Raw genomic sequence first — 22,968 nt, forward strand, 5'->3', positions numbered from 1 at the left:
GAGCACACCTGGAAGTAGTTTCAGAAGGGTTATACTGGAAGTAGGAAAAGAAGCTGGGATGTGGTAAAAGAGTCTGGTTGGTCATTGGAATGGGGTAAGTAGGAAGCTGAAATTTTCATCTGGAAAAAGTTAATAGTTAAAAATGATATACGTATATTTTAATTGAAGCTTTAGAGAAACATCATAAGATTTGTGACAAAATGAGAGTTGTCAGGAGATACTGTAGTTGTTTCACTAAAGAATATGAGTATGAACAATTAAAGAAATAACACTGATACTAAGTGATACTCTCAATTCTAGCATAAATCATCCACTCAGAAGTCCAAAATGTCCTTGAAATATTGAGGAGCTTTTTGTCCAGAACAATCCTGAATTTTTCCTTTATTGTTTATGCAAAGTTCTTACTCTGGTCTTTGATAATGGTAGTATGATGGGGTTACATATGGCATCAGCCTTTATGGTAGCAATGGGTAAGGATTCTGCAACAATATTATACTGTCCATGAAAAACAATACTCAAAATGGTAATGGCTTGATGGTGTCACTAAGCTTCACAGAGATACCTATAGATTTCACGCTTAGTGTCATTTTTTTTACCAAGCTTGAACTCTCTTTATGTACACCTATAACAAAAAAAAAATCAGACCAAATTTGGCATGAAATATAATGCAATAATGCAGATAGTCAGACAGGTACTGTAAGTACTTGTTCATGATGTGGACAGGTAAAAATAGTCATGTTATAGCTGATAAGAAGAATATCTAAGAATGCAGTCACTGCAGCTTACTAAGACCAATGACAAATTAATTGGACATGATGTATCTACTGCGGTGGGCTGGTGCCCTGCCCAGGGTTTGTTTCCTGCCTTGCGCCCTGTGTTGGTTGGGATTGGCTCCAGCAGACCCCCATGACCCTGTAGTTAGGATATTGCGGGTTGGATAATGGATGGATGGATGAATGGAGGATGTATCTACATTTATGTGACTGCCAATGACTGGTATTCTACCAAGATGGCACAAATGATGGTATGACTACATTATACAATATGTTGTGGGTTGAAGAGTTTGACAGTTTGGCACTTGTCAGAGCTTCCTATCCAGGCAGATGACAAAGTGGCTAAATCATATGATGTTGGAGGATCATTTAAAAAATTCAATATCACCTACTGGAAAACCTGTAACTCCTGCTCACCCGATATTTTAGTGTGAGAAGGCTTAGATGTTAACCCATAATGTCCATTAGCTCTGGCCAATTCCTCACCTTACACTGCCCCAGTGCTTTGCTGGGTAGCTCAATCCGAGTGTAGCAGAACATGGAAGCTTGGATTGGATTGCACCTCAGACCAGGAAGAGCGTTTATCGTCTGCACAGCCAGTTTGGAGTTGCGGGCTAAAGTGTTCATGATGAAGGTTTTCTCCTGAAAAAGATAAAATAGCTTAGAATTTTGAAATAGGATGAGGCCCTCCTCTTCCACCACATGATATAATAAGTTATTCTTAGATTCCCACAACATTTTCGGTAGGGAATGCCATTTTGGTTTCTGTTCTTTTCATTTTTACAGGTGGTGCAGTAGTTAGTGCTGATTTGATGGAGTTCCTGGGTTAAATTTTCTTAGGTCTTTGCCTGACAGGAATTTCTTCCTTTGTGTTTTTTTTATGATTCTGCGGTTTTTCTGTAGTAGACATATGTGTTTGATTATTAATGACTCAAACTGTCCATTTTAAACTGTGTGTTTGTGGACTGGAGAAGAACTGGTTTCTATCTAAGGTCCAATCCATAGGAATGAAAAAACAAAAAAATATCTCTTAGTATCTTTTTGATTTCTCCTAGACAAGAATGAGATTAGAGAAAAGTATAATGGAGATATCTTCTATTACCTCATGCTTGTCAGATTTTTCACCTGAGAAAAAATACCGCCAGTGTTCTCACAAGTGTCTCAGTGTTTTAGCAGAGATTTCAGTAAAGTCATACAATGGGCTAAGATTTGCCAAGTAGTATCTTGACATTTTTTTTTGTAATTTGAATATATTTGCATTGTGTGCTCAAGAATATATGATAAAATGTACGGACAGTTGTTTGTGATAGTAATAAAACTCTTTACTGTGATTACAAAACTTCATTCCTTGCTTTTGAATAGTATTATTAGTTGCTGTAATCTATATTGCTGTGCTCTAATTATGTCATATTCATTCTAGAAGAAAAGGCAGGCAGTGTGGATTTGTGGTTAAGTCTTTGGATTTCACACGCAGAGGTTGTGGGTTCAAGTATTCCTACCAACACGGTGTGACCACAAACAAGTCACTTCAGCTGCCTGTGCTCCAATTGGAAAAACCAAAGGAATGTAACTAATCTTATCTCAGATGCTGTAAGTCACCTCGGATAAAGGCATCTGTCCAACAACAGGTAAAAAATATGAAGTCTTAAAAGAGATTAAACAAAGACTAAAAAGAGACCTCACACTTTTCAAACCAAATTCTCAATTCTGACTTGTTTCACCTAAATTATATCTCATGTCTTCTTTTTGTCTGAAGCTATTTCTCCTAAATAATTTTGGTAGAAACATCTATGACAAAGTTGATTGTTAAATAAAACATAAATGAGAATCTCTTTCATGCCCCATGAGCCATCAAAGATCAATCTTTGAGCAATAAAATTTTCGTATGGAATACTGCCAGAAGAGGTGAAATTTCTCCTTTATTTAGTCATATTCTCAAAACATGCAAAACACCTGCATTTTCTGTTAAAATATCTGTAATACTTCACTTTTGCAAAAATCAACATACAGCATAAACAGGAAAGATGCATTCCCAGAATTCTGTGCTTTTGAAGTGAAGACACAACTCTTGACCAATGAATGAAGAGCAAGAGCTCCCTTCAAGACCTCAGTATTATAGGAATGTGCCTTTCCTCTTTATGTTGCATGCTGATTTTTCTTCAGGAAGTATTATTTTATCAAAAAATACATACGTTTTAAAAGTCTGCATCATAAATCTGAATTACAGACACATGGATTATGACGTATGAGTAACATAAGGATTTTTCTCTTTCTTCCATGAATGTTTGTCACACTGTTTGTCATTGTATATGCATTCTATTATACCATAAATGTTTTTCTATCATTTTTCATTAAATTTGAGATTATGGGCGGCACGGTGGCGCAGTGGGTAGCGCTGCTGCCTCGCAGTTAGGAGACCTGGGTTCGCTTCCTGGGTCCTCCCTGTGTGGAGTTTGCATGTTCTCCCCGTGTCTGCGTGGGTTTCTTCCCACAGTCCAAAGACATGCAGGTTAGGTGCATTGGCGACTCTAAATTGTGCTTGGTGTGTGTGTGTGCGCACCCTGCCCGGGGTTTGTTTCCTGGCTTGCGCCCTGTGTTGGCTGGGATTGACTCCAGCAGACCCCCGTGACCCTTTAGTTATGATATTTTAGGTTGGATAATGGATGGATATTGGATTTTTTTTTCCTTGACCATCACTGCAAACTACATAGGGTAAGAAACATATAAAAAATAAAATATCATTTTTGGGTGGAGCTTCCATTCCTTTAAGTAGGTTTGAAAATGTATAGATAATTTTCAGAAGTGTCCTTGAATGCATGTGCCACCCTTATAACCTAATTTTGAGCTTCTGAAATATTTTATGAAAAAGAATGTGATGGCGCATTGAACGGTGAGCATAGTGATTTTAAAGAGGTATGCAGGGTGGGCTTTGATATTAAATTATTAAAGCGGGTGCTCTGTGTAAATCTTTTTACACAAACAGGAGATATTAATGAAGTGGCTGACAAGGATATAGAGAGGATCCAGACACAGACCTTCTTAAGTTTCCCTTTTCTAATTGTCTGCATGTTCTCATAGCACCTGGAGAAAATAATGGCTGGAGAGCCAAGAGCACCTCAGTGAAAAGGGAAAGAGAAACACAAACAGACAAAGACAGAGAGAGGGACAGAGAGACAGAGACAGGGCGATGTTATAGCAAATGCAGCTGAATCCATTCTGACGATATTCAATAGGAGTTTTCCTGGCAGATCCTGACATGAATTGTACCATGAATAATTCTACAAGAATAATGATGTAATCCAAGAATAAAAAGAATCTGTCATCTTATTAGGGTGCCCAGCACAGACTTCTCTTGTAGAATTCCCAGAAGCAGCAATGTCTCCAGTACTGTGACTCTGTCTGACTTAGTCGGTATTAACTGACAGTGGACTGCCCAGAAGATTATTTTCTCCAGTGATGCTGCTGACTAGAGTTTCTGTTTTCCTGCACTCCAGTGTCATCTGGTCATAATTCAATCCAAATATGAAAGTTCATATATTGTTAAGATACTTTCATGTCATTCTGTTTGAAACTGGCCTGATTTACTGTTTTTTATTATCAGATCTATAATTTAATGTGCATGCATTACTGTAATCAATCATTAGTAAAGTTTGTAATTGCATTTTACCTGTGTTACAGAGCTCTGAGCAAGAATGAAACTGAATACAATTACATTGACATCCATTTGTCAAAGCGTTCTAGTTTATCCCATGCTTTCTTCCATGCTGGACTTTATGTGAGCACACCATTCTACTACTAATTATTGACTTCTCTCTGCACTGTCTAAACCATTCAACTAGTGGAGCTGAGGTCATTCTTTACTCCAGATGAGTGAGTTTGTATGTGATCACTCTACCTTATTGAAGTTCTCATATGATGGCTCTCCCGGTTGTGGGGGTTTCATTAGGATATCAAGAACAATCTGCCCAATGATGGATGGATGGCAGCTGCTCGTCATTAGCCTTCTCAACTGTGTAGTTGCTTCTGGATCAATGTTGACAGTTTCCATGTACCCACAGCGAAAGCCGCACCTAGGAATGGATGGAGTATGGGTGGTGGTTAAGAGGACAAACTCTAAGGTGTTCAGGTTAAAAGTAAAATATTTAAAATGTAACACTACAATAATAGCCAGGACAGTATGGTGTCCAAACACTGTTCTCTGATTACCTCTAGAAGCAAAAAAGAAAACTCAACATTCAACACAAAGAGATCACATTGTAACAAGTTGTAAACACCATTTATTCATTTTGTAATGTAGATTAACATTTAATAATTTGTTTGTATATGTCATTTAAGAATCCATTAGAGACTTAAAGAAAGAAACAACTTTCTATAAAGTCTGTAAGTTACTGTAGACTCTCCAAAATTTTGGAAATGCTATCACTGATAAGAACTTTTTTTACCTGCTGCTTTGTCAATATAATTGGTGGTCAGAGGGTTGGAGGCGTTCACCAATCTACTTGTAACTGGTTTTACAAGGACATTCTATGAGCCATTCTATCATGAAGGGACAAGTAAACCTTTGAAACTGGCCAGCTAGCATCAGATGAAAGGGCAACAAGGATAGCCTAGAGATGGCATGGGGCCATGCTTAAACAAGAACTGACATAAAGTAGTGAGTAATCGTATCCATTTGGTTATTGGAGAACTGAGTCAAGAGAGTCACTCTGTGCAACAGCTCCCTATTGGCCCATAATGTGTGGCAGTAAACCAAAGGATTGGCATACATTTTGTTGCTTTGCCTATAGAGCCATCTCTAGCTTTAATGCTGCCCTAGGCGAAAGTGAAAATGTCACACCCAAACCATTAAGTCTTGAAGATACACAAAGGGAGGTAAGTGGCAGTGACAGCAGGGAAAAAACAGGTGCTGGGTACCAAAGATCACCTGAATTCATCCTCCACCCCCCAAATGCCAACAAGCTTTGTCTAATTAATATATTTAACAAGATGCCACACCCTGAAAACCTTGGACTATATATGTTAGGGCCAGCAGTGCCTGTCTCTCTCACTGCCATTTTTTATCTTGAGAAAACCACCTCTCTTGGTGGCCATTTTCAGACAGGCTGCTTGGCCCAATGCAGATGATGACCTGAAGAGAGCAGACCAAATTGTTATCTGAAGACAGATGACCAGAGGAAATCGCAAGTAAGTATATGTTTATGTGATACTCAAAACTACACATCTAGCACTATCAGTTTGGATTGTTTGCACAGAATATTTGTACAGTTATAATAATATTTATCATCTATAATACATATATACATTTGTAACTTTCTGCTGCCTGTTCTAGTACTCTGTCTTCTTTCCTGAGGTCATAGATATAAAAGGTAATGTAACATATGAGGGCTATAGCAGGTGTTTGGGGACATTTTCTTAAGGTCTACATAATGTAGAGTATAAAGAGATGAATGGGATCATCCAAAGAATCTACATCAAGGTCTTCATAACAAAGAGTATAAAGAGAAGAATACACTCAACCAATGGCCATAACATGACAAAACATATTTAAACAAGAAAACATCCATCCATCCATTATCCAACCCGCTATATCCTAACTGCAGGGTCACGGGGGTCTGCTGAAGCCAATTCCAGCCAACACAGGGCGCAAGGCAGGAAACAAACCCCGGGCAGGGCGCCAGCCCACTGCAGGACACACACACATACACACCCACACACCAGGCACACAATAGGGACAATTTAGGATCGCCTGCATGTCTTTGCACTGTTGGACGAAACCCACGCAGACACGGGGAGAACATGCAAACTCCACGCAGGGAGGACCCGGAAAGCAAACCTGGGTCAAACAAGAAAACAATAACCTCAAATTAAATTAGAAGAAACCTGAACTTATGTCACTATAAGACAACTTCAAACCCAGCCATCCATTTTGTTTGCCTACAAAACTGTTTCATAACATACAAAGGGTACAGCAATGCAACCATGATAGGATCCAGACGCAGATAGGTCAGTTCAGGGCACGCAAATCCCTGCTGACTCACACAAGTACAATTTACAGTCATCTTTAATGAGAATTGTGAGACATTCCCACATTAACATCTAAAACACAAACTATGTACTGTATGTAGAAGGCACGGTGGTGCACAGCTGTGTCATCCTAATTTTAAATATTCAAAAAGGCTTTAAATGTCCTCTTCTGTTATATTCAAGTGCTATGCTATGTTATCAGCTGCCCTTACATTTTCTCTACAACCTCATCTGCTGCCTCAGTCATTTAAAGGACTTCAGGGTTATTTGAATTTATTGGGACAGATAATAGGAGTGTTGCCCTTTTAAAAATACTAGGGGGTTTCACCCCCTGCAAGTTTCGCTCGCCAACCCCCAGCCTGCGCTACATGCCAGTCACTTCGCGTCTCTGCCGCTCGCCTATGTCGATTTCACTTTCACCAAACAACAAATCTTTTAATTCTCACGGATAGGCCTCTTCATTGGGAAGAAACATGACTTTTCCGTGATGGCAACAAGAATTAGACGATCTACAAGTCTCCGACTTAAAGTTTAAATCCGAACAATATATTCGATCTCTTTTCGCTGTTCCGTTATTTCACCAAATAATCATTTTTGTTTGTTTGCACTAATGCGATCTTTACTATCATTTTTTTGAGACTTTCAAATTTTCGTACTTTCATTATCTCTAACCTGCTCTGCATGTGTATCACACCAACATTTTGGAACCTCTTTACAATGTTCTGCTTTGTCATCTACTCTTTGTCTTTACTTCTGGCCTCAGGAGTGGTTAAATCTCTTGGCACAAAGTCTTGTCTCGCGGGACTTGAAAGTATCTCTCTGAAAAAGTAATGTCTTGTCCCAGGCTAAAAAGTCTCATCTCATCCCAGTTCTTTTTTTATATAATAGAGAGATTTTAACAACGGTGGCATATAGCACTGCTCCTCCACAGCTACAGGTGCCTCAATCCAAAATACCATCCTTTCTGTCACGTTTTTGGAGTTTACATCTTCTCTTTGTTTCTTTTTGATTTTCTGCAGGTACTCCATTTCCCTCTCACACATCCTAAAAATGTGTTAGCTTAACCAGAATCACAAAATGAACCGTAAATGAATGAGAGTGTAAAGTTATGTTGTCACTTAAGAATTTAAATTAGAGGGGTAAATGTTCATTAGATTAAAATGGGGATAGGCATATACCTACATTTAGATTTGCAATTTCCATTTCCCTGTTAAGTTGTAAAGTGTTAGAAAGTAGTGTTTATAAAGTTAAGCATTCAAGATCTGGGAAGATACTGTATGTGAGAAGAAGCAAGATTGTTTTTATTTTGATTTGGCGCTGCCACATGCTGTTTTTCTAAACAGAAATCTGCATCCATCCAGTTCTTTTTGTTCCTAAAAAGGATTCCATCCACCTTGGAAAACAAATCTTGTTACATTTGGTGGAAGTGATGGGATTCAAACCCACACCCCCAAAACAAATGGAGCCTCACTACCCATAACAACCTTCTGTTCCATAAAGTACAACTTTCTCCTGCCACAGATCCAATATATCAAGTATTTGTCCCCTCATCTCTTGTACCAGAAGCTCTGGAATTTGTACATGTAAATAAAGTATCTGGGCATTACGCCATTGACAAAACCTTACACAGAGCAAATCGCTTTTGTTACTGGCTTTATATAGCCTGTGATATCCGGAAATGGTGAGAGCAGTGTCCAAGTTGTGCAGCAGGCCGTTCGCCTGTCTCTTGCCATTGTGCACCCCTCCAAACAGTGACCTCTATAAAACCCTTTGAAATTGTAGCAGCAGACATTTTGGAACTGCCACTCAGTTCACGTGGTAATAGATATGTTTTAGTCGTACAAGACTATTCACAAAGTTTATAAACCTCTATTCTTTACAAGATCAATGTACTACTACAGTTTCTCTATGGTTTTTTGAGAACTTTATCACTCAACATGAACATTCCAGCACGTCTGCTCACAGATTAAGGTTGGCAGTTTAGTTTGAATAAGATTTGATTCATTGTATGTATCAATTACTAGGTGTAAAAAAGTCAAAACCAGCCCTTACCATCCACAGGGTAACTGTCTAGTAGAGAGATTCAACTGGACTCAAAACAATCCCTACTGCAGCGTTTCTCAACCTTTAAGTATTTGCGACCCAAGTTTTCATAACAGTTTTAATCACGCCCCCCTAATGTTTTTTTGAAACCCTAATAAAATGTATTCCTATATTTTTTGCTGCCGATACAAGTTTTATTATACCTACTTAATGTTTATCGACATTTATCTAACTCTATATTTATTTTTCTAGTATCAGAATATAGTTTAAGTTAATCTGTTTTGGTTTCAATAGATGTATTTTTTATATTTTCAATTGTTGTTTTCTTTTTTTCACATCTTTGCACCCCCTTTTTTGTTACTTCGTGCCACCCTAGGGAGCCTCACAGGTTGAGAACTGCCGCCCTACTTCAGGGGAATAGGATGAATTTCTGAAACCTGTGGCATTTGCATACAACACCAGCACACACTCTAGCACTGGCTATATACCTTTATTTCTTTCCCATGGTAGAGAGGCTCAAATGCCTGCTGACCATCTGTTTTCCTCTGGCTCAACAACCACTACAGTTGCTGCTGGGACCCATGTTTGCTATGTTAACCAACTTGAGAAATATATTCCAAGTAGCTTTCCACACTATTGCTAGGAATAACTAGTTGCCTCACAAACAACAGAAGCATTTTTATGACCGCCTTGTCAGGCATGAGCTCCCTGGGATATCTTGTTTGGCTGCATGACCCTACTTCTTCACGTCAGAAACTGTCCCCTCACTAGAAAGGACCCTTTGAAATTGTGGTGTGTATGAGTTCATCGGGGATGACTTGGGTGTCACTTATCATATAAGGTGCCCTTTCAAACCTACCAAGTTACAGGTTGTCCATTATAATCGTCTGAAGAGATAAACTTCTCCACTCCTCACTACCTCACACACTATGCCACTCATTCGAAGACCTCTTAATGGAAAGTTACCTGAACTAGCTGCACTATCTGGCTCACTCCCCTTTATACCAGCTACTGAGATGCAACAGAAAACTGAGGTTCATTTGGGTAAGAGAACTTGAATCAATCTGGGCAAAACTCAAACACTAATCATGTTGTTCAGCCGGAAACTTGCCCGAATCGGGAAGCATTTTCTCCTGTTGAAGATGTTCTAAATATGTCAGCTCAGCAACAACTTTGTTGTCCTACCACTCTACCAAAGCGTTTTGAAGATTTTGTAATGGGTTAAAAATATAACATTGTTAAGTTGTTGATGCATTTTCTAGGTTGTAGATATACAAGGCTAGAAACAAGAATGTTTCTTTTCTGAGGGAGAGAGTAATGTAAAGTTATGCTGTCACTTAAGAATTAAATTAGAGGGGTAAATGTTCGTTATATTAGAATGGGGATAGGAATTTACCTATATTTAGACTTGCAATTTTCATTTCCCTTAAAAGTTGTAATGTGTTTGTAAAGTTATTTGGGAGGATTTGTGAGAGGAAGCAAGATTATTTTGATTTTGATTTGGTCTTGGCATTTGCTATTAGCTGCAGAGAATACGGCCTTTTTTGAAACAGAAATCTGCCTCCATCCAGTTCTTTTTGTTCCTAAAAAGGATTCCATCCACCTTATAAAAAGAAAACTTGTTTCTAGAGCATTTGTTAAAAATAGTTGGATACAAATATTGCAAAAGTGAACCAAAGAGATTCTTTAAATATTTTAGTATAGTAAAACAACATTCAAGGAAAAGGTGATGGGCCATAGGAATGATAAAGGTGAGCTAAAATATATATACAGTGAAATAGCAAATTATTTGAACTTTCACTTTATTGAAGTTTATACATGTGAAGAACTTGATAACGTCCGCAAAAGTAACAGGAACTACTAAAGAGGTACTTAGTGAAGAGCTCCTTGGATTACATAGGCTCAAATCTAACAAATCACCAGGACCAGATAATGTTTACCCTTGAGATCTTAAAGAAGTTAGAGAGTACAGATACAAACCTCCTAAAGACCAGGGGCTAGCAATTATTATCCTGTTTATAAAAAGGGTGATTGAGATGATTCATGTAGTTGTAGGTGAGCAATTATTAAGGAGAAGGCTGAGCAGCATATGTCAAGAGTTGGTGTGTTAAGAAATAGCATGCGTTCAGAAAGGGAAGGTCATGTTTCAAGGTTCATGGAATTCTATGAGGAAGGAACAAAAGCAAACTATACAAGAGGTGCATGTGCCATTATTTATCTTGATTTTCAGGAGGCTTTTGATAAGGTACCATATGATGGATTATGACTAAAATAAAAGAAATGGGAATTCAAGTCACAGTCTGCAGGTGGGTACAAAATTGGCTCAAATATAGGAAGTAAAGTGTAATGGTGTAGGAACCTCGTTTTAGAATTAGGTGATGTTTAAAGTGGTGTTCCTCAGGGATTATTTCTGGGGCTGCTGCTCTTTTCAATACTGTATACATAAATGATCAGGACAAGAATATAATCAGTAAGTTGGTTAATTGTGTAGATGATACCGAACTAGGAGGAATCAACTAAATTTAATCATCTAAATCAGGAGCTTGGACAGCATAAAGGTTTTGGCAGCTTTGTGACAGATGAAATTTTATGTAAGTAAATGTATAGTATTACATGTAGGAAGTAAAAACTCCAGATCTGAATACACAATGGGAGGTCTGAAATTTGAAAGTATCCCTTATGAGTCATAGAGTATTTACCCCTATCGGCATCCAGGCAGTGTAGTGAAGCCATCAAAAAAATGAAATTAGGATATTAGGTTATATATCATGATTTGTGGAGTACAAGTCAAAAGAGGTTGTTTTTACACTATACAACACTCTAGTGAGGCCTCACTTGGAGTAAATTGTTCAGTTTTGGTTTCCATGTTTAAATAAAGACATAGCAGTGCTAAAGAAAGTCCAGAGAAGAGCAAGTAGGCTGATTCTTGACCTGAGAGGTAAGAGCTAAAAATAGAGATTGAAGATGCTGCACCTTTCCAGTTTAAGCAAATAGACATTAAGAGGGAACGTGAGTGAAGTGTTTAAAATTATGAAAGGAATCAGTACAGTGGATCCTAGTTATTACTTTAAATAAATTCTGCAACAAGAACACGGCAACACTGTCAAAAATTTGCTAATGGCAGATGTAAGTTTTTCTTCATGCAAAAAACTATGGGCACATGGAATTCATTACCATATAGCGTGGTAGAAAGTAGGACATTAGGGATCTTCAAATCTCAATCTGATACTATTTCAGACAATTTAGTTAAATAGAATGGGCTTGTTGGGTTGAATGGTCCTGGTCAGTTTTTCTGATGTTCTAATTGATTGTGGATGAGAGTAATGAGTGTGTCGTATGGCAAACAGGCCATCCAGGGTTTATTGTTGCCAATGTATTTCAGGGTATACTGTACTTATGCACACACCCACATTGATACCACAGAGACACAGTGGTATCAATAAGAAGACTGGGGTTCAAGTCCTGGGTGCTCCCTATGTTGGGTTTTCAAGTTGTTCACATGGGTCCAGACACATGCAGAGTAGGTGGCCTGGTGATGCTAAATTGGCGCTATGTTTGTGTGTGTGTGAGTGTGAGTGTGTTCACCCTGTGATGAGCTGGCACCCTGTCCAGGGATTGTTTCTGTTTTGTGCCTGATGCTTGCTGAGATAAACTCTAGCTTCCCTGTTCTGGATAAGCAAGTTTAGAAAATGGATGGATGGAAGGATGAATGGATAGACATACAAACCTATATTGACAATTGTAAATTAATCACTAAGAACATATTTAAGTACTTACTCCCCCAGGTAGGCTTTGGAGACGGAATTGACTGACACAAGCTCCACGTTGTCTCGGTACACTGACTCCATCTCAAATAGGACTTTCTTGAATGAAAGAAAACTGCAGTTGTCCCCAAAAACCTGATCTTGGTATACCTGCAGACAACAGAGTAAGCAGAGATGGAATTGGCAGGAAAGTATATAATGACCGATGATGGAGACTCGTGCTACATGAAATATCTACAGGTAAAATTTGTGCCTTCTTGGTTGATGCATGAGTAGTAAAACCATGAATCTTCAAAGTCTGTGGGAAGTTCAACAGATATTTTTGTATAGTGTGATTGTGAAATCTAGTGTAACCAAAAAAGTGCCAGGTAAAGACAAAATGAGTGTTTTAATAAAAATGATTCAAAATATGAACACATAGGGTAGGATAATATGAAAGTAACTAAAACTATATCCCCTCTGGGTTTTCTTCAAGACACTTATCGTTGCAGTCTTTTTGTGTGTTGGGCGGTGGTTGTGCCTTTTTATATCCTTGTGCCGTTCTTCGGTTAACTCTAGTTTGGCTTCTGAGTAAAAGGTCTGTTCTGCTGATTTAAGTTCACCTGATGGAGCATAGAATGTCTGCCCATATTGGCATTAGTTTCTTACCAACCTTTGCTGCTGTTTGTTTAATTTGAATTCCTTTATTACAATAAATCTCATAGCCAAGACATAATTAAGAATCAATTACATATTCTGGTGGACTTTTATATTGACAAATGCCTGCACATTGAAATCCAAATGTCCTCTTTAAGATTTGGTTTGAGTGGCGGGTCTGCTGTGTATATCCAAAGTATATTTGTTTTGTTTTTAACTCATTAGTCTTGTGTAGGAGAATCTCAAAAAATATTATGTTACTGGCTGGAAATCAACTTCAGGTGTGGGTTAGCTGTCTTGGCCCCTATGAAATATCCCAGTAAGTGTGTGCATATGTGTGCTCAGTGATTAACTGGCATCATATTCTGTGTTGGTTTTGAGTGGGAGCAACATGGGAGACCTTTCTTTTCTATAGGTATTTTTAGTGTCCAAATTCTTAGTCCCTGTAGGTTTTATTTTTTCTTCACTATATGAGTACTCCATACGCAGTTAGATTTTGTGATGTGTCATCTTTTCTGCTATACAGTATTCTTTATTGTTGGTTTTGTGTCTTTTTGTCCTTTTATTAATACTATGTGTTTAATTTGGAAATTTGGAATTAATACCAAAGGTGCCTTAAAAATACAACTTATTGTTATGCCCAGGGAACACTCTGGCTCTCCATGACCTTGAAGATAAGCAGCTTAGAAAATAAATGGAAAATTGCATTAAATGGAATAAAAATCGAAGCCAACCAAATAAAGGTAATGATTCCAGGTTCAATTAAATATTGTCATCAGCAATATTTTCTGTATATTTCTTTGCTACTTTGTTCAACAAAAAAAAGGAAACTATATAAAATGACCTCATCTGCAACCAGAAGCAGCTTCTCCTCGGCAGCAAACTTGATGATGTCTTCCATAATCCTTCTGCTCATGACCTGTCCTGAAGTACAAAGAGGACTATTAGGTAATGTAATGCTGCTTTACATGGCTTGCTTAATTTAAAAAAATTCCCAAAGACACTCATTTATATTGAATTAAACAAGAGCATAAGGTCAGTGAGTAGTGGTGCTACAAATAACATCCATCCATCCATTATCCAACCCTCTAAATTATAACTACAGGGTCACGGTGGTCTGCTGGAACCAATCCCAGCCAACACAGGGCACAAGACAGGAAACAAACCCTGGGCAGGGCGCCAGCCCACCGCAGGGCACACACACACACACGCACACACACCAAACACACATCAGGCACACACTAGGGACAATTTAGGATTGCCAATGCACCTAATCTGCATGTCTTTGGACTGTGGGAGGAAACCGGAGCACCCGGAGGAAACCCACGCAGACACAGGGAGAACATGGAAACTCCACACAGGTAGGACCCGGGAAGCGAATCCAGGTCTCCTAACTGCGAGGCAGCAGCACTACCACTGCATCTCCATGCCACCCTGCTACAAATATCAGTTATTTCATATTCATTGTCCTATCCTTAAGTTTGAGTTCACTGTTAAGCATTGAATTGCTTTTTGTTGTGCTATATAAATCCTTTGGGATTGCTGCTGGGGTCTATTTTTTCCAACATTCAGCTTAAATAACATTTTTTGTGTTATTTTGCAAAAGAAGTGTGTAATTTCACAATAATTATTACATTATTTCACAAAATGATTACATTATTTCACAAAGATATTGCCTACTGCGTGTATGTGCATGCTTTGGTCATCTAGTGATGTAAAGTGATGGAGAGATTAATCATATGCATACCATGCAATCAAGTGAAAGCACTGACCAGAAGTATACATTTAGTTTTAATCCAGTTAAAAATTAGTAAATTTAGTACATATATGGGTGAAATGGATTCATAGCTTATAGTTTTGCGTTGCAACAAGAAGATAGGGTTTTGCATCCTAGGTACTCCCTGTGTGGAGTTTGCATGATCTCCCCTTGTCAATGGTGGCTTCCTCTGAGTGGTCTGGTTTGCTCCCACAGTCCAAAAACACACAGGTTAGGGTGGTATATAATTGGTCCTAATTGGTGTGTGTTCAGCCCATGATGGACTGGTGCCCTGTGCAAGGAATATTCTTGCCTTGCACCCAAAACATGCTGGGATAGATTCCATGACCTTGCTCAAGATAGGTGGGTTTGGAGACAGATGGCTAGTACAAATGTTTTAACATAATAAGAGTGGATTGCACTCCTGCCTCACAGCACAAGGATCTGTTTGCATGTTCCCTCTGCATATGTGTGGATTGTGGTATCAATGAGTGTGGTTAACTGTGAATAATCACCTGTTTTAACAGTGAATGCTGGAATTGTGTCAGTAATACTTTTCAATTTACCAGAAACTGTCAGTCCTTCATGAGCTATGAAGTAAATAACATCCACCCCGTTCTTCCTTCCCTTAACTAAGCCTGTAACATCTGAGGCGTAAACACAATTATTATACTGTTAAGCAACTTGATCACCCTGTTTCAATGTAGTATCTGTAGCAGATAACTGCATTCTAACTAAACTAATCCTTTACAGTATTTATAAGTTTCTCTTACTAGATTGCACACAGCACAATCTTTTCTACTTGGTTTTGCGATTAAGTCCTGCAAAGGACTGGTGTACTGTCAGTCTTGTTTAATTCTTTCCATACACCAAGTGCTTCTGGGATTATCTGGGATAATAAATGCCACTATTTCAATTGGTCTGACTTGTATTTTTTCCTATTGAACCATTTCAGAAGAAACTTTTAGGACATGGAAATATATAATACATATTGAAAATTAACAAAATGGTAAGCTAATTAAAAAACTGAATTTGTTTAGAAATAAACACCCAGCCCACCTGAAAGATTGACCGTGCTCCTACATAACTATAGATTTTTGTAATAATCATGCTTTGTATATCAAAACGCTTTAGTTGAGTGTCTCAGGGCAATAGTTAGCAAGGCTACAGGTTGGTGCACACAATACACAAATATACAGCTTTCCCATGACCTTGCTCAAGATAGGTGGGTTTGGAGATAGATGGCTAGTACAAATGTTTTACAAATACAAATATATGTGTATATGAGTTTGAAGAAATCCTCTTCTTTCAGCTTTAGAGAACGAGAGAGAGAGACTAAGCTGAAACAGGTGAGTAGACCAAGGCAAAAGTTTGTTGGAGAAACTGAATCACAAGAACAAACTCTTTCTTTGTAGTATAATAAAATTGACTGGCCCAGTGGTGCTAAATAGTGGAATTTAGTGTTAAATTGTCGATAAAAGAAAAGAGAGTGGTTTCTCTATATATGTTTCTTAATTCAATAGTAAAGTGAGTGACCCTTTCTTTGAGACGTCACATTTGTCAGAGGTGAAAGAAAAAAATTCTAAAAACAATCATGTTAGACAATGTACATATGCAGTATTATTCAGGTAGGTTTTGCAACTATGTTAACTGTTATGCAAGTTGGAGCATTTTACATTTTTTATTTACTTCATCCAAGAGTCAGTTGTTACATGTTTGTTTTTTTAAATAGTTTTGTAACAATGAGTCATATTCAAAAGTTACAGAGATAATAATGCAAGTCCATGTGTTAGCAGTTAAATACGTGCTTTTTAACAGCACTTCCCAATGGAGTTAACAATGGAGCAGAAAGAGACTTGTGGTGGCTCAATGGCTTTCATATACAGCAGACTGTAATTCAAGTGATGTGATAATGGCATTGATTGATGTGTATTAGTGGTGGAGGGTCTGTGACTAATTGTCGTTCAATTTTTTTAAACCTAACATTTTTAACAGCATACCGTATCCAATAATTAGTCTTACATAAAATGCAAAATGATCATAATTTACACAAAATCAGTATCAATATTACCTATGAAAGGAGAAAAAGGACTGAAACAAGTTTCCAATCTAGCTATTAATATAAGTTAAAACTAATTCAGTAAAATTATATAACAATGTAAGACTTTATTATTTATTATATAACGTGACTAAGAATGGTATACCATGGGCATGAAGATCATGGTCTTGCCCAGTGTTGCCACTTTTTTTCATGTATATCTGGGACTAAAAGATCAGGGGCTTAAGTCACTGAAGCCTCCCTCCTCTTGATGCCACAGTCCATTTCGGAACCCACCCTATGCTTATATCAGATAGTGCAGCTGCATACAGTTAGGTCCATAAATATTTGGACACACAACTTTTTTCTAATTTTGGTTCTGTACATTACCACAATGAATTTTAAATGAAACAACTCAGATGCAGTTGAAGTGCAAACTTTCAACTTTAATTCAGTGGGGTGAACAAAAAGATTGCATAAAAATGTGAGGCAACTAAAGCATTTTTTTAACACAATCCCTTTATTTCAGGGGCTCAAAAGTAATTGGACAAATTAAATAACTGGAAATAAAATTTTCATTTCTAATACTTGGTTGAAAACCCTTTGCTGGCAATGACAGCCTGAAGTCTTGAACTCATGGACATCACCAGATGCTGGGTTTCCTGCTTTTTAATGATCTGCCAGGCCTTTACTGCAGCGGCTTTCAGTTGCTGTTTGTTTGTGGGCCTTTCTGTCCGAAGTTTAGTCTTCAACAAGTGAAATGCATGCTCAGTTGGGTTAAGATCAGGTGACTGACTTGGCCATTCAAGAATTTTCACTTCTTTGCTTTAATAAACTCCTGGGTTGCTTTGGCTATATATTTTGGGTCATTGTCCATCTGTATCATGAAACGCCGCCCAATCAATTTGACTGCATTTAGCTGGATTTGAGCAGACAGTATGTCTCTGAACACCTCAGAATTCAGTCGGCTGCTTCTGTCCTGTGTCACATCATCAATAAACACTAGTGTCCTAGTGCCACTGGCAGCCATGCACGCCCAAGCCATCACACTGCCTGACTCCACCTTGTTTTACAGATGATGTGGTATGCTTTGGATAATGAGCTGTTCCACGCCTTCTCCATACTTTTTTCTTGCCATCATTCTGGTAGAGGTTGATCTTGGTTTCATCTGTCCAAAGGATGTTTTTCCAGTTTAGCAAAGTCCAATCTAGCCTTTCTGTTCTTGAGGATTATGAGTGGCTTGCACCTTGCAGTGCACCCTCTGTATTTACTTCCATGCAGTCTTCTCTTTATGGTAGACTTGGATATCGATGCGACGACCCCCTGGAGAGTGTTGTTCACTTGGTTGGCTGTTGTGAAGGGGTTTCTCTTCACCATGGAAATGATTCTGCGATCATCCACCACTGTTGTCTTCCATGGACGTCCAGGTCTTTTTGCATTGCTGAGTTCACCAGTGCTTGCTTTCTTTCTCAGGATGTACCAAACTGTAGATTTTGAAAATCGTAATATTGTAGCCATTTCTCAGATGGGTTTTTTCTGTTTTCGCAACTTAAGGATGGCTTCTTTCACCTGCAAAATCTTCCACATGCAAGCACCACGCCTCAAATCAACTTCAGGCCTTTTATCTGCTTAATTGATAATGAAATAACGACAGACTTGCCCACACCTGCCCATAAAATAGCCTTTTGTCCAAATACTTTTGAGCCCCTGAAATGAAGGGATTGTGTTAAAAAATGCTTTAGTTGACTCACATTTTTATGCAATCTTTTTGTTCAACCCACTGAATTAAAGCTGAAAGTCTGCACTTCAACTGCATCTGAGTTGTTTCATTTAAAATTCATTGTGGTCATGTACAGAACCAAATAAGAAAAAGTTGTCTCTGTCCAAATATTTATGGACCTAACTGTATAACAAATATAGTTCAAACACCATTTAGCTCCATGTTGATAATGCCAGTTGTATACTGTAGAATAATAATCTGCAGACAATATTGTTCAGTTATTTCAGTCTTACATAAGCTTAATTAATTAGTTTCCTTTTCATGTATTTCAGAGAAATGGCATTTTTCGTACTCTTATTAGTTAACGTTCATAAAAAGCAGGAAAAGGGTGGTGCTGTATCAGCTATTTCTGCACATACATGCACTCTGCCCAGTGTCTGACTCAAGTGTATTTGGCATGAGTAGCTGTCAGACAAGTAAAAAAAGAAAATATGCAAAGTTCAAGCAACTGCTCTTAAAGTAAAATTGGAACAGTCAACTAATTCCTGTTTGAAGTTGCACAGAATGTTTCCCAGGTTTAAAATGTATGAGTTTGCAAATTAGCCAAAGCTTTTCAAGAGGAAATTTTGAAATTGTAAAACTTCACACAGTACAATTTCTTTGAAGAACAAGTGTGCCAAATCTCAATAGATTTGTTCCTGTTGGAGTTGAGTTGATTCATGAAGACAGACAGACAGACAGACAGAGCATTTTGCAATAGGTGCTAGTAGCATTATATGAAAACATACCTAAAATGGGTTGAATTCTTAGAAAGATTAAGAACCTTAGATGTAAGTGCATGTGTACTATTGAAAATCCTAGGCAGGGTGATAGTGGAACATCTCGAGGGTGTTTGACATCAGTTGGCACACTACAATGAAGCAGCTCTCAGGTGTCTAACAGCCTGAACTGCATGACTTTGCTGCCAGGCATTAGTGACCAGGGGACAGGATAAAGATAGAGGCTCTGTCAATAACAGTAACTTAAACAAATTTACAGAAGTGCTTGTGAAGCATGGTAATATCTTGACACTTCACTTTGTCATTATCGTTTTTTTCTAGAATTGTGGCATGTTTTAGTGTTCCCACTATATATAATGTCAAAAGTTGTTTTATTTTTTTGTGCTTGGCAAATAGATGAGACAGCAGGTTTTTCATATTATGTACATTTGTCTTTTATAATGAGTTTTATGTTGATATTGCTGATTTAATTCAGGAGAGGGGCGGCACGGTGGCACAGCGGGTAGCGCTGCTGCCTCGCAGTTAGGAGACCCGGGTTTGTTTCTCCCTGTGTCTGAGTGGGTTTCCTCCGGGTGTTCCAGTTTCCTCCCACTGTCCAAAGACATGCAGGCTAGGTGCATTAGCGATTCTAAATTGTCCCTAGTGTGTGCTTGGTGTGTGGGTGTGTGTATGTGTGTGTGTGCCCTGCGGTGGGCTGGCGCCCTGCCCAGGGTTTGTTTCCTGTCTTGCGCCCTCCTTGTGTTGGCTGGGATTGGCTCCAGCAGACCCCTGTGATCCTGTAGTTAGGATATAGTGGGCTGGATGATAGATGGATGGAATTCAGGAGTGTTTCATTGCTTTCTTTAATGAATCAGGAGGATGAGTTGCAAAAAATATGATAAAAACACTGGCATATAAGATCATAAAAGTACTTGATAATATTAAGTTAAGGCTTTAAATGACTTTTGCTACTACGTATTATGTATTTTCTTTCCATTAATGACAGCCACAATCACACAGAGATTGAACATGGACAAAGTAGTAGATGTATTTATTAAAGTTCCTAACAACAGAAGAATCAGCTTAGCATAACTGTGTAATGTTCTGAAATAACACACTTTAGTTTAGATAAGATTAGATAAACTTTATTAATCACATGTTGAAATTCACTTCTGAAACAGAAAACACAAAATGGAGTTCATTCTATAGAATCATACAACAGTGCTGTTCCATAACATCATGTTGATTCTCAATTTAAATTTAACAATCATGCAGCATAAAATGAAAGTGTTCATTCAGGCATAGCATTTACGTCTTAGTGATGTGCTATGGTGTGAATTATTGTTCTTAAGTACACTGCAGGAATTGGTTGATTTGCTCTTTTGTCCTTTTAAGATGTATTATATTTGGAGCAGTGACGTGCGGTGAGGTTCATGGCTGGTGAGGCACTGACTCCTTCATAGTCAGATTTACAAATATATGATCCCAAAAGAGTAGCTTATTCACTATTCAACTGGCAGCATGCACATTGACTACTGGTTATGTTTCATATGTCAATAGCATTCTTTACACACACATAGGTAAGGTACATATTTTTTTCTAAGAGTTTAGGGAATGCATTTGCTCGGCACCCTCCATGTGTTCTAAATTTGCCGTTGCAATTCCACAATTCATACTCATTCAATACAAATGAAAGTACAGAGTGGTGTACAAAAAAACAGATTTCAATTTTGACCTTAATTGAAATATTTAGTTGCTTTTAATTTTGATGGTTTAATCAATTTTAATACAGACTGTTCAACAAAAGGATAACATGAAAATCAAAAGAATATTTTATGTAAGGTCAAAATGTAGTTTTTAAATATTCGATTGGTTTTTTCTTAGTATGATCCCATTTTTTTTATAAAAGTGCAAACTGCTTATGGTCTTACCTTTATTTGTAAATTGCATGTGCCTCCTTATTTTCCTTTAGTTTTAAAAATCTTTGTTTCTTTTTGGCAGTCAGTTGGAACAAAAAATAAAAATAAACAGACCGCTGCAGTGCACTTGACTTTCTAATACTGCTAACTTATTGGCTCCTCAGTGTAAAAGCAGCAACAAGCACCTTTTGGGCTCGCATGCGCCCCTTTTGGTGCTGCACTGTACTGTCTGCCTCACCTTGTGCCTCCTCACTGCGGTTTAATGTCCGATCAGCAAGACTAAATATATCACACACATTCATTAAAGATATTAGCCAGATTGTGGAAAGTCAGGGTGTAAAATAATTGTGTCTACAAACCTTACATTGGCGACATACAAAGAGACAGCAACAGGCACGCATTGCATTGCATGCATCAACCCAGTGTGTGAGGGAGAGCGCATTCCGAGGTGTGGTGAGGCCAGTTGCTGCCGCACCTCACATTTCTCCCCTGTATTTATACAGGAAATGCGCCAATTCAGCGATTTTGACTATAATGATCAAAATTATTGGAACCATGCAGAAAACAAATTTATAGCACAGACTAGTGGACACATTTATTTTATGTTATCACAATTAGTTTTATTACTTTTTATTTCACGTCCCTGATTAGCAGTATAAAGTAAAGGTTATGTAGCATCTTTTCTGATAATCTTACACAATCCGCAATCATAAATACATATTCTTCCATTGGCCCTGACAATGCATACTACTTTCCAGGGAAATTAAAAACACAGAAGTAAAGGTGTGCGCTAATTTTCTTCTATGATTAGAACGTTACAAATCCCATCTCGTGAGGTGCATCCTCCCCTCTTTGTGCGCCACTACCTGCCAGAAGGCGCGCGCACATCACTGCTCCGCTCTGTTTAACTATTTGTGTGATAAAGGAGGGTCAGCCTCTCGGACTCATTCTAAAAAGCGCGGCAGTCTCTCCCAGAAGTCATTGCTGTCATTTTGTTTACCCGCCTATTAAGCAAGAGGACGCCGTCTCGGGATGTAGTAGGAACTACCTACTAGGAAGTTGGTGTGTGTAAAAAGTGTACATGAATAAAAAGTAAGTAATTTCACTTCAGGTTATTAGAGGATGTCATGTAATAGGATGTTACGGGTATTATAATGGAGACTTGTTATGTTTGTTCAGTGGGGTAGCTGTAGTTTTTGTCACCCAGGGGTGGTCTTTGAGTTTGCCACCCCCCCTTACAAAATAAAGCATAACACATATATATAATACAAAAAATAGAAACGCCGAAAATATAAAATACATTTTTAATACCGGTTGTGACTGAGGTATTTCAATAATGTCCCTTCATTATTTTTTAATATTTCGGTTGATTTTTTGAAAGCAACACCGTTCTATTTTGTTGGCATCATATTAGTGAAAAGTCAAGCAAAATGACACCTTTTATTGGCTAACTAAAGAGATTACGATATGCAAGCTTTCGAGGCAACTCAGGCCCCTTCTTCAAGCAAGATGGCATCATCTTGAAATTGAAAGAATA

At 38.1% G+C, this 22,968-nt stretch overlaps 1 protein-coding gene across 3 annotated transcripts in view; it reads right to left on the reverse strand.

Annotated features, from left to right (window-relative positions):
- LOC120529738 (alanine aminotransferase 2-like) overlaps window positions 1-22,968 on the reverse strand; it is a 59,919-nt gene that overhangs the window by 14,943 nt on the left and 22,008 nt on the right. For all 3 annotated transcript variants that reach the window (XM_039753811.1, XM_039753812.1, XM_039753813.1), the window contains exons 7-10: window positions 14,085-14,164; window positions 12,618-12,754; window positions 4,669-4,843; window positions 1,260-1,415 (exon numbers count right to left, since the gene is read on the reverse strand). In XM_039753811.1, coding sequence (XP_039609745.1) covers window positions 1,260-1,415; window positions 4,669-4,843; window positions 12,618-12,754; window positions 14,085-14,164 — 548 coding nt within the window. The remainder of the gene's footprint in view (window positions 1-1,259; window positions 1,416-4,668; window positions 4,844-12,617; window positions 12,755-14,084; window positions 14,165-22,968) is intronic.

Source organism: Polypterus senegalus, chromosome 5, assembly GCF_016835505.1.
Source record: "Polypterus senegalus isolate Bchr_013 chromosome 5, ASM1683550v1, whole genome shotgun sequence".
NCBI lineage: Eukaryota > Metazoa > Chordata > Cladistia > Polypteriformes > Polypteridae > Polypterus > Polypterus senegalus.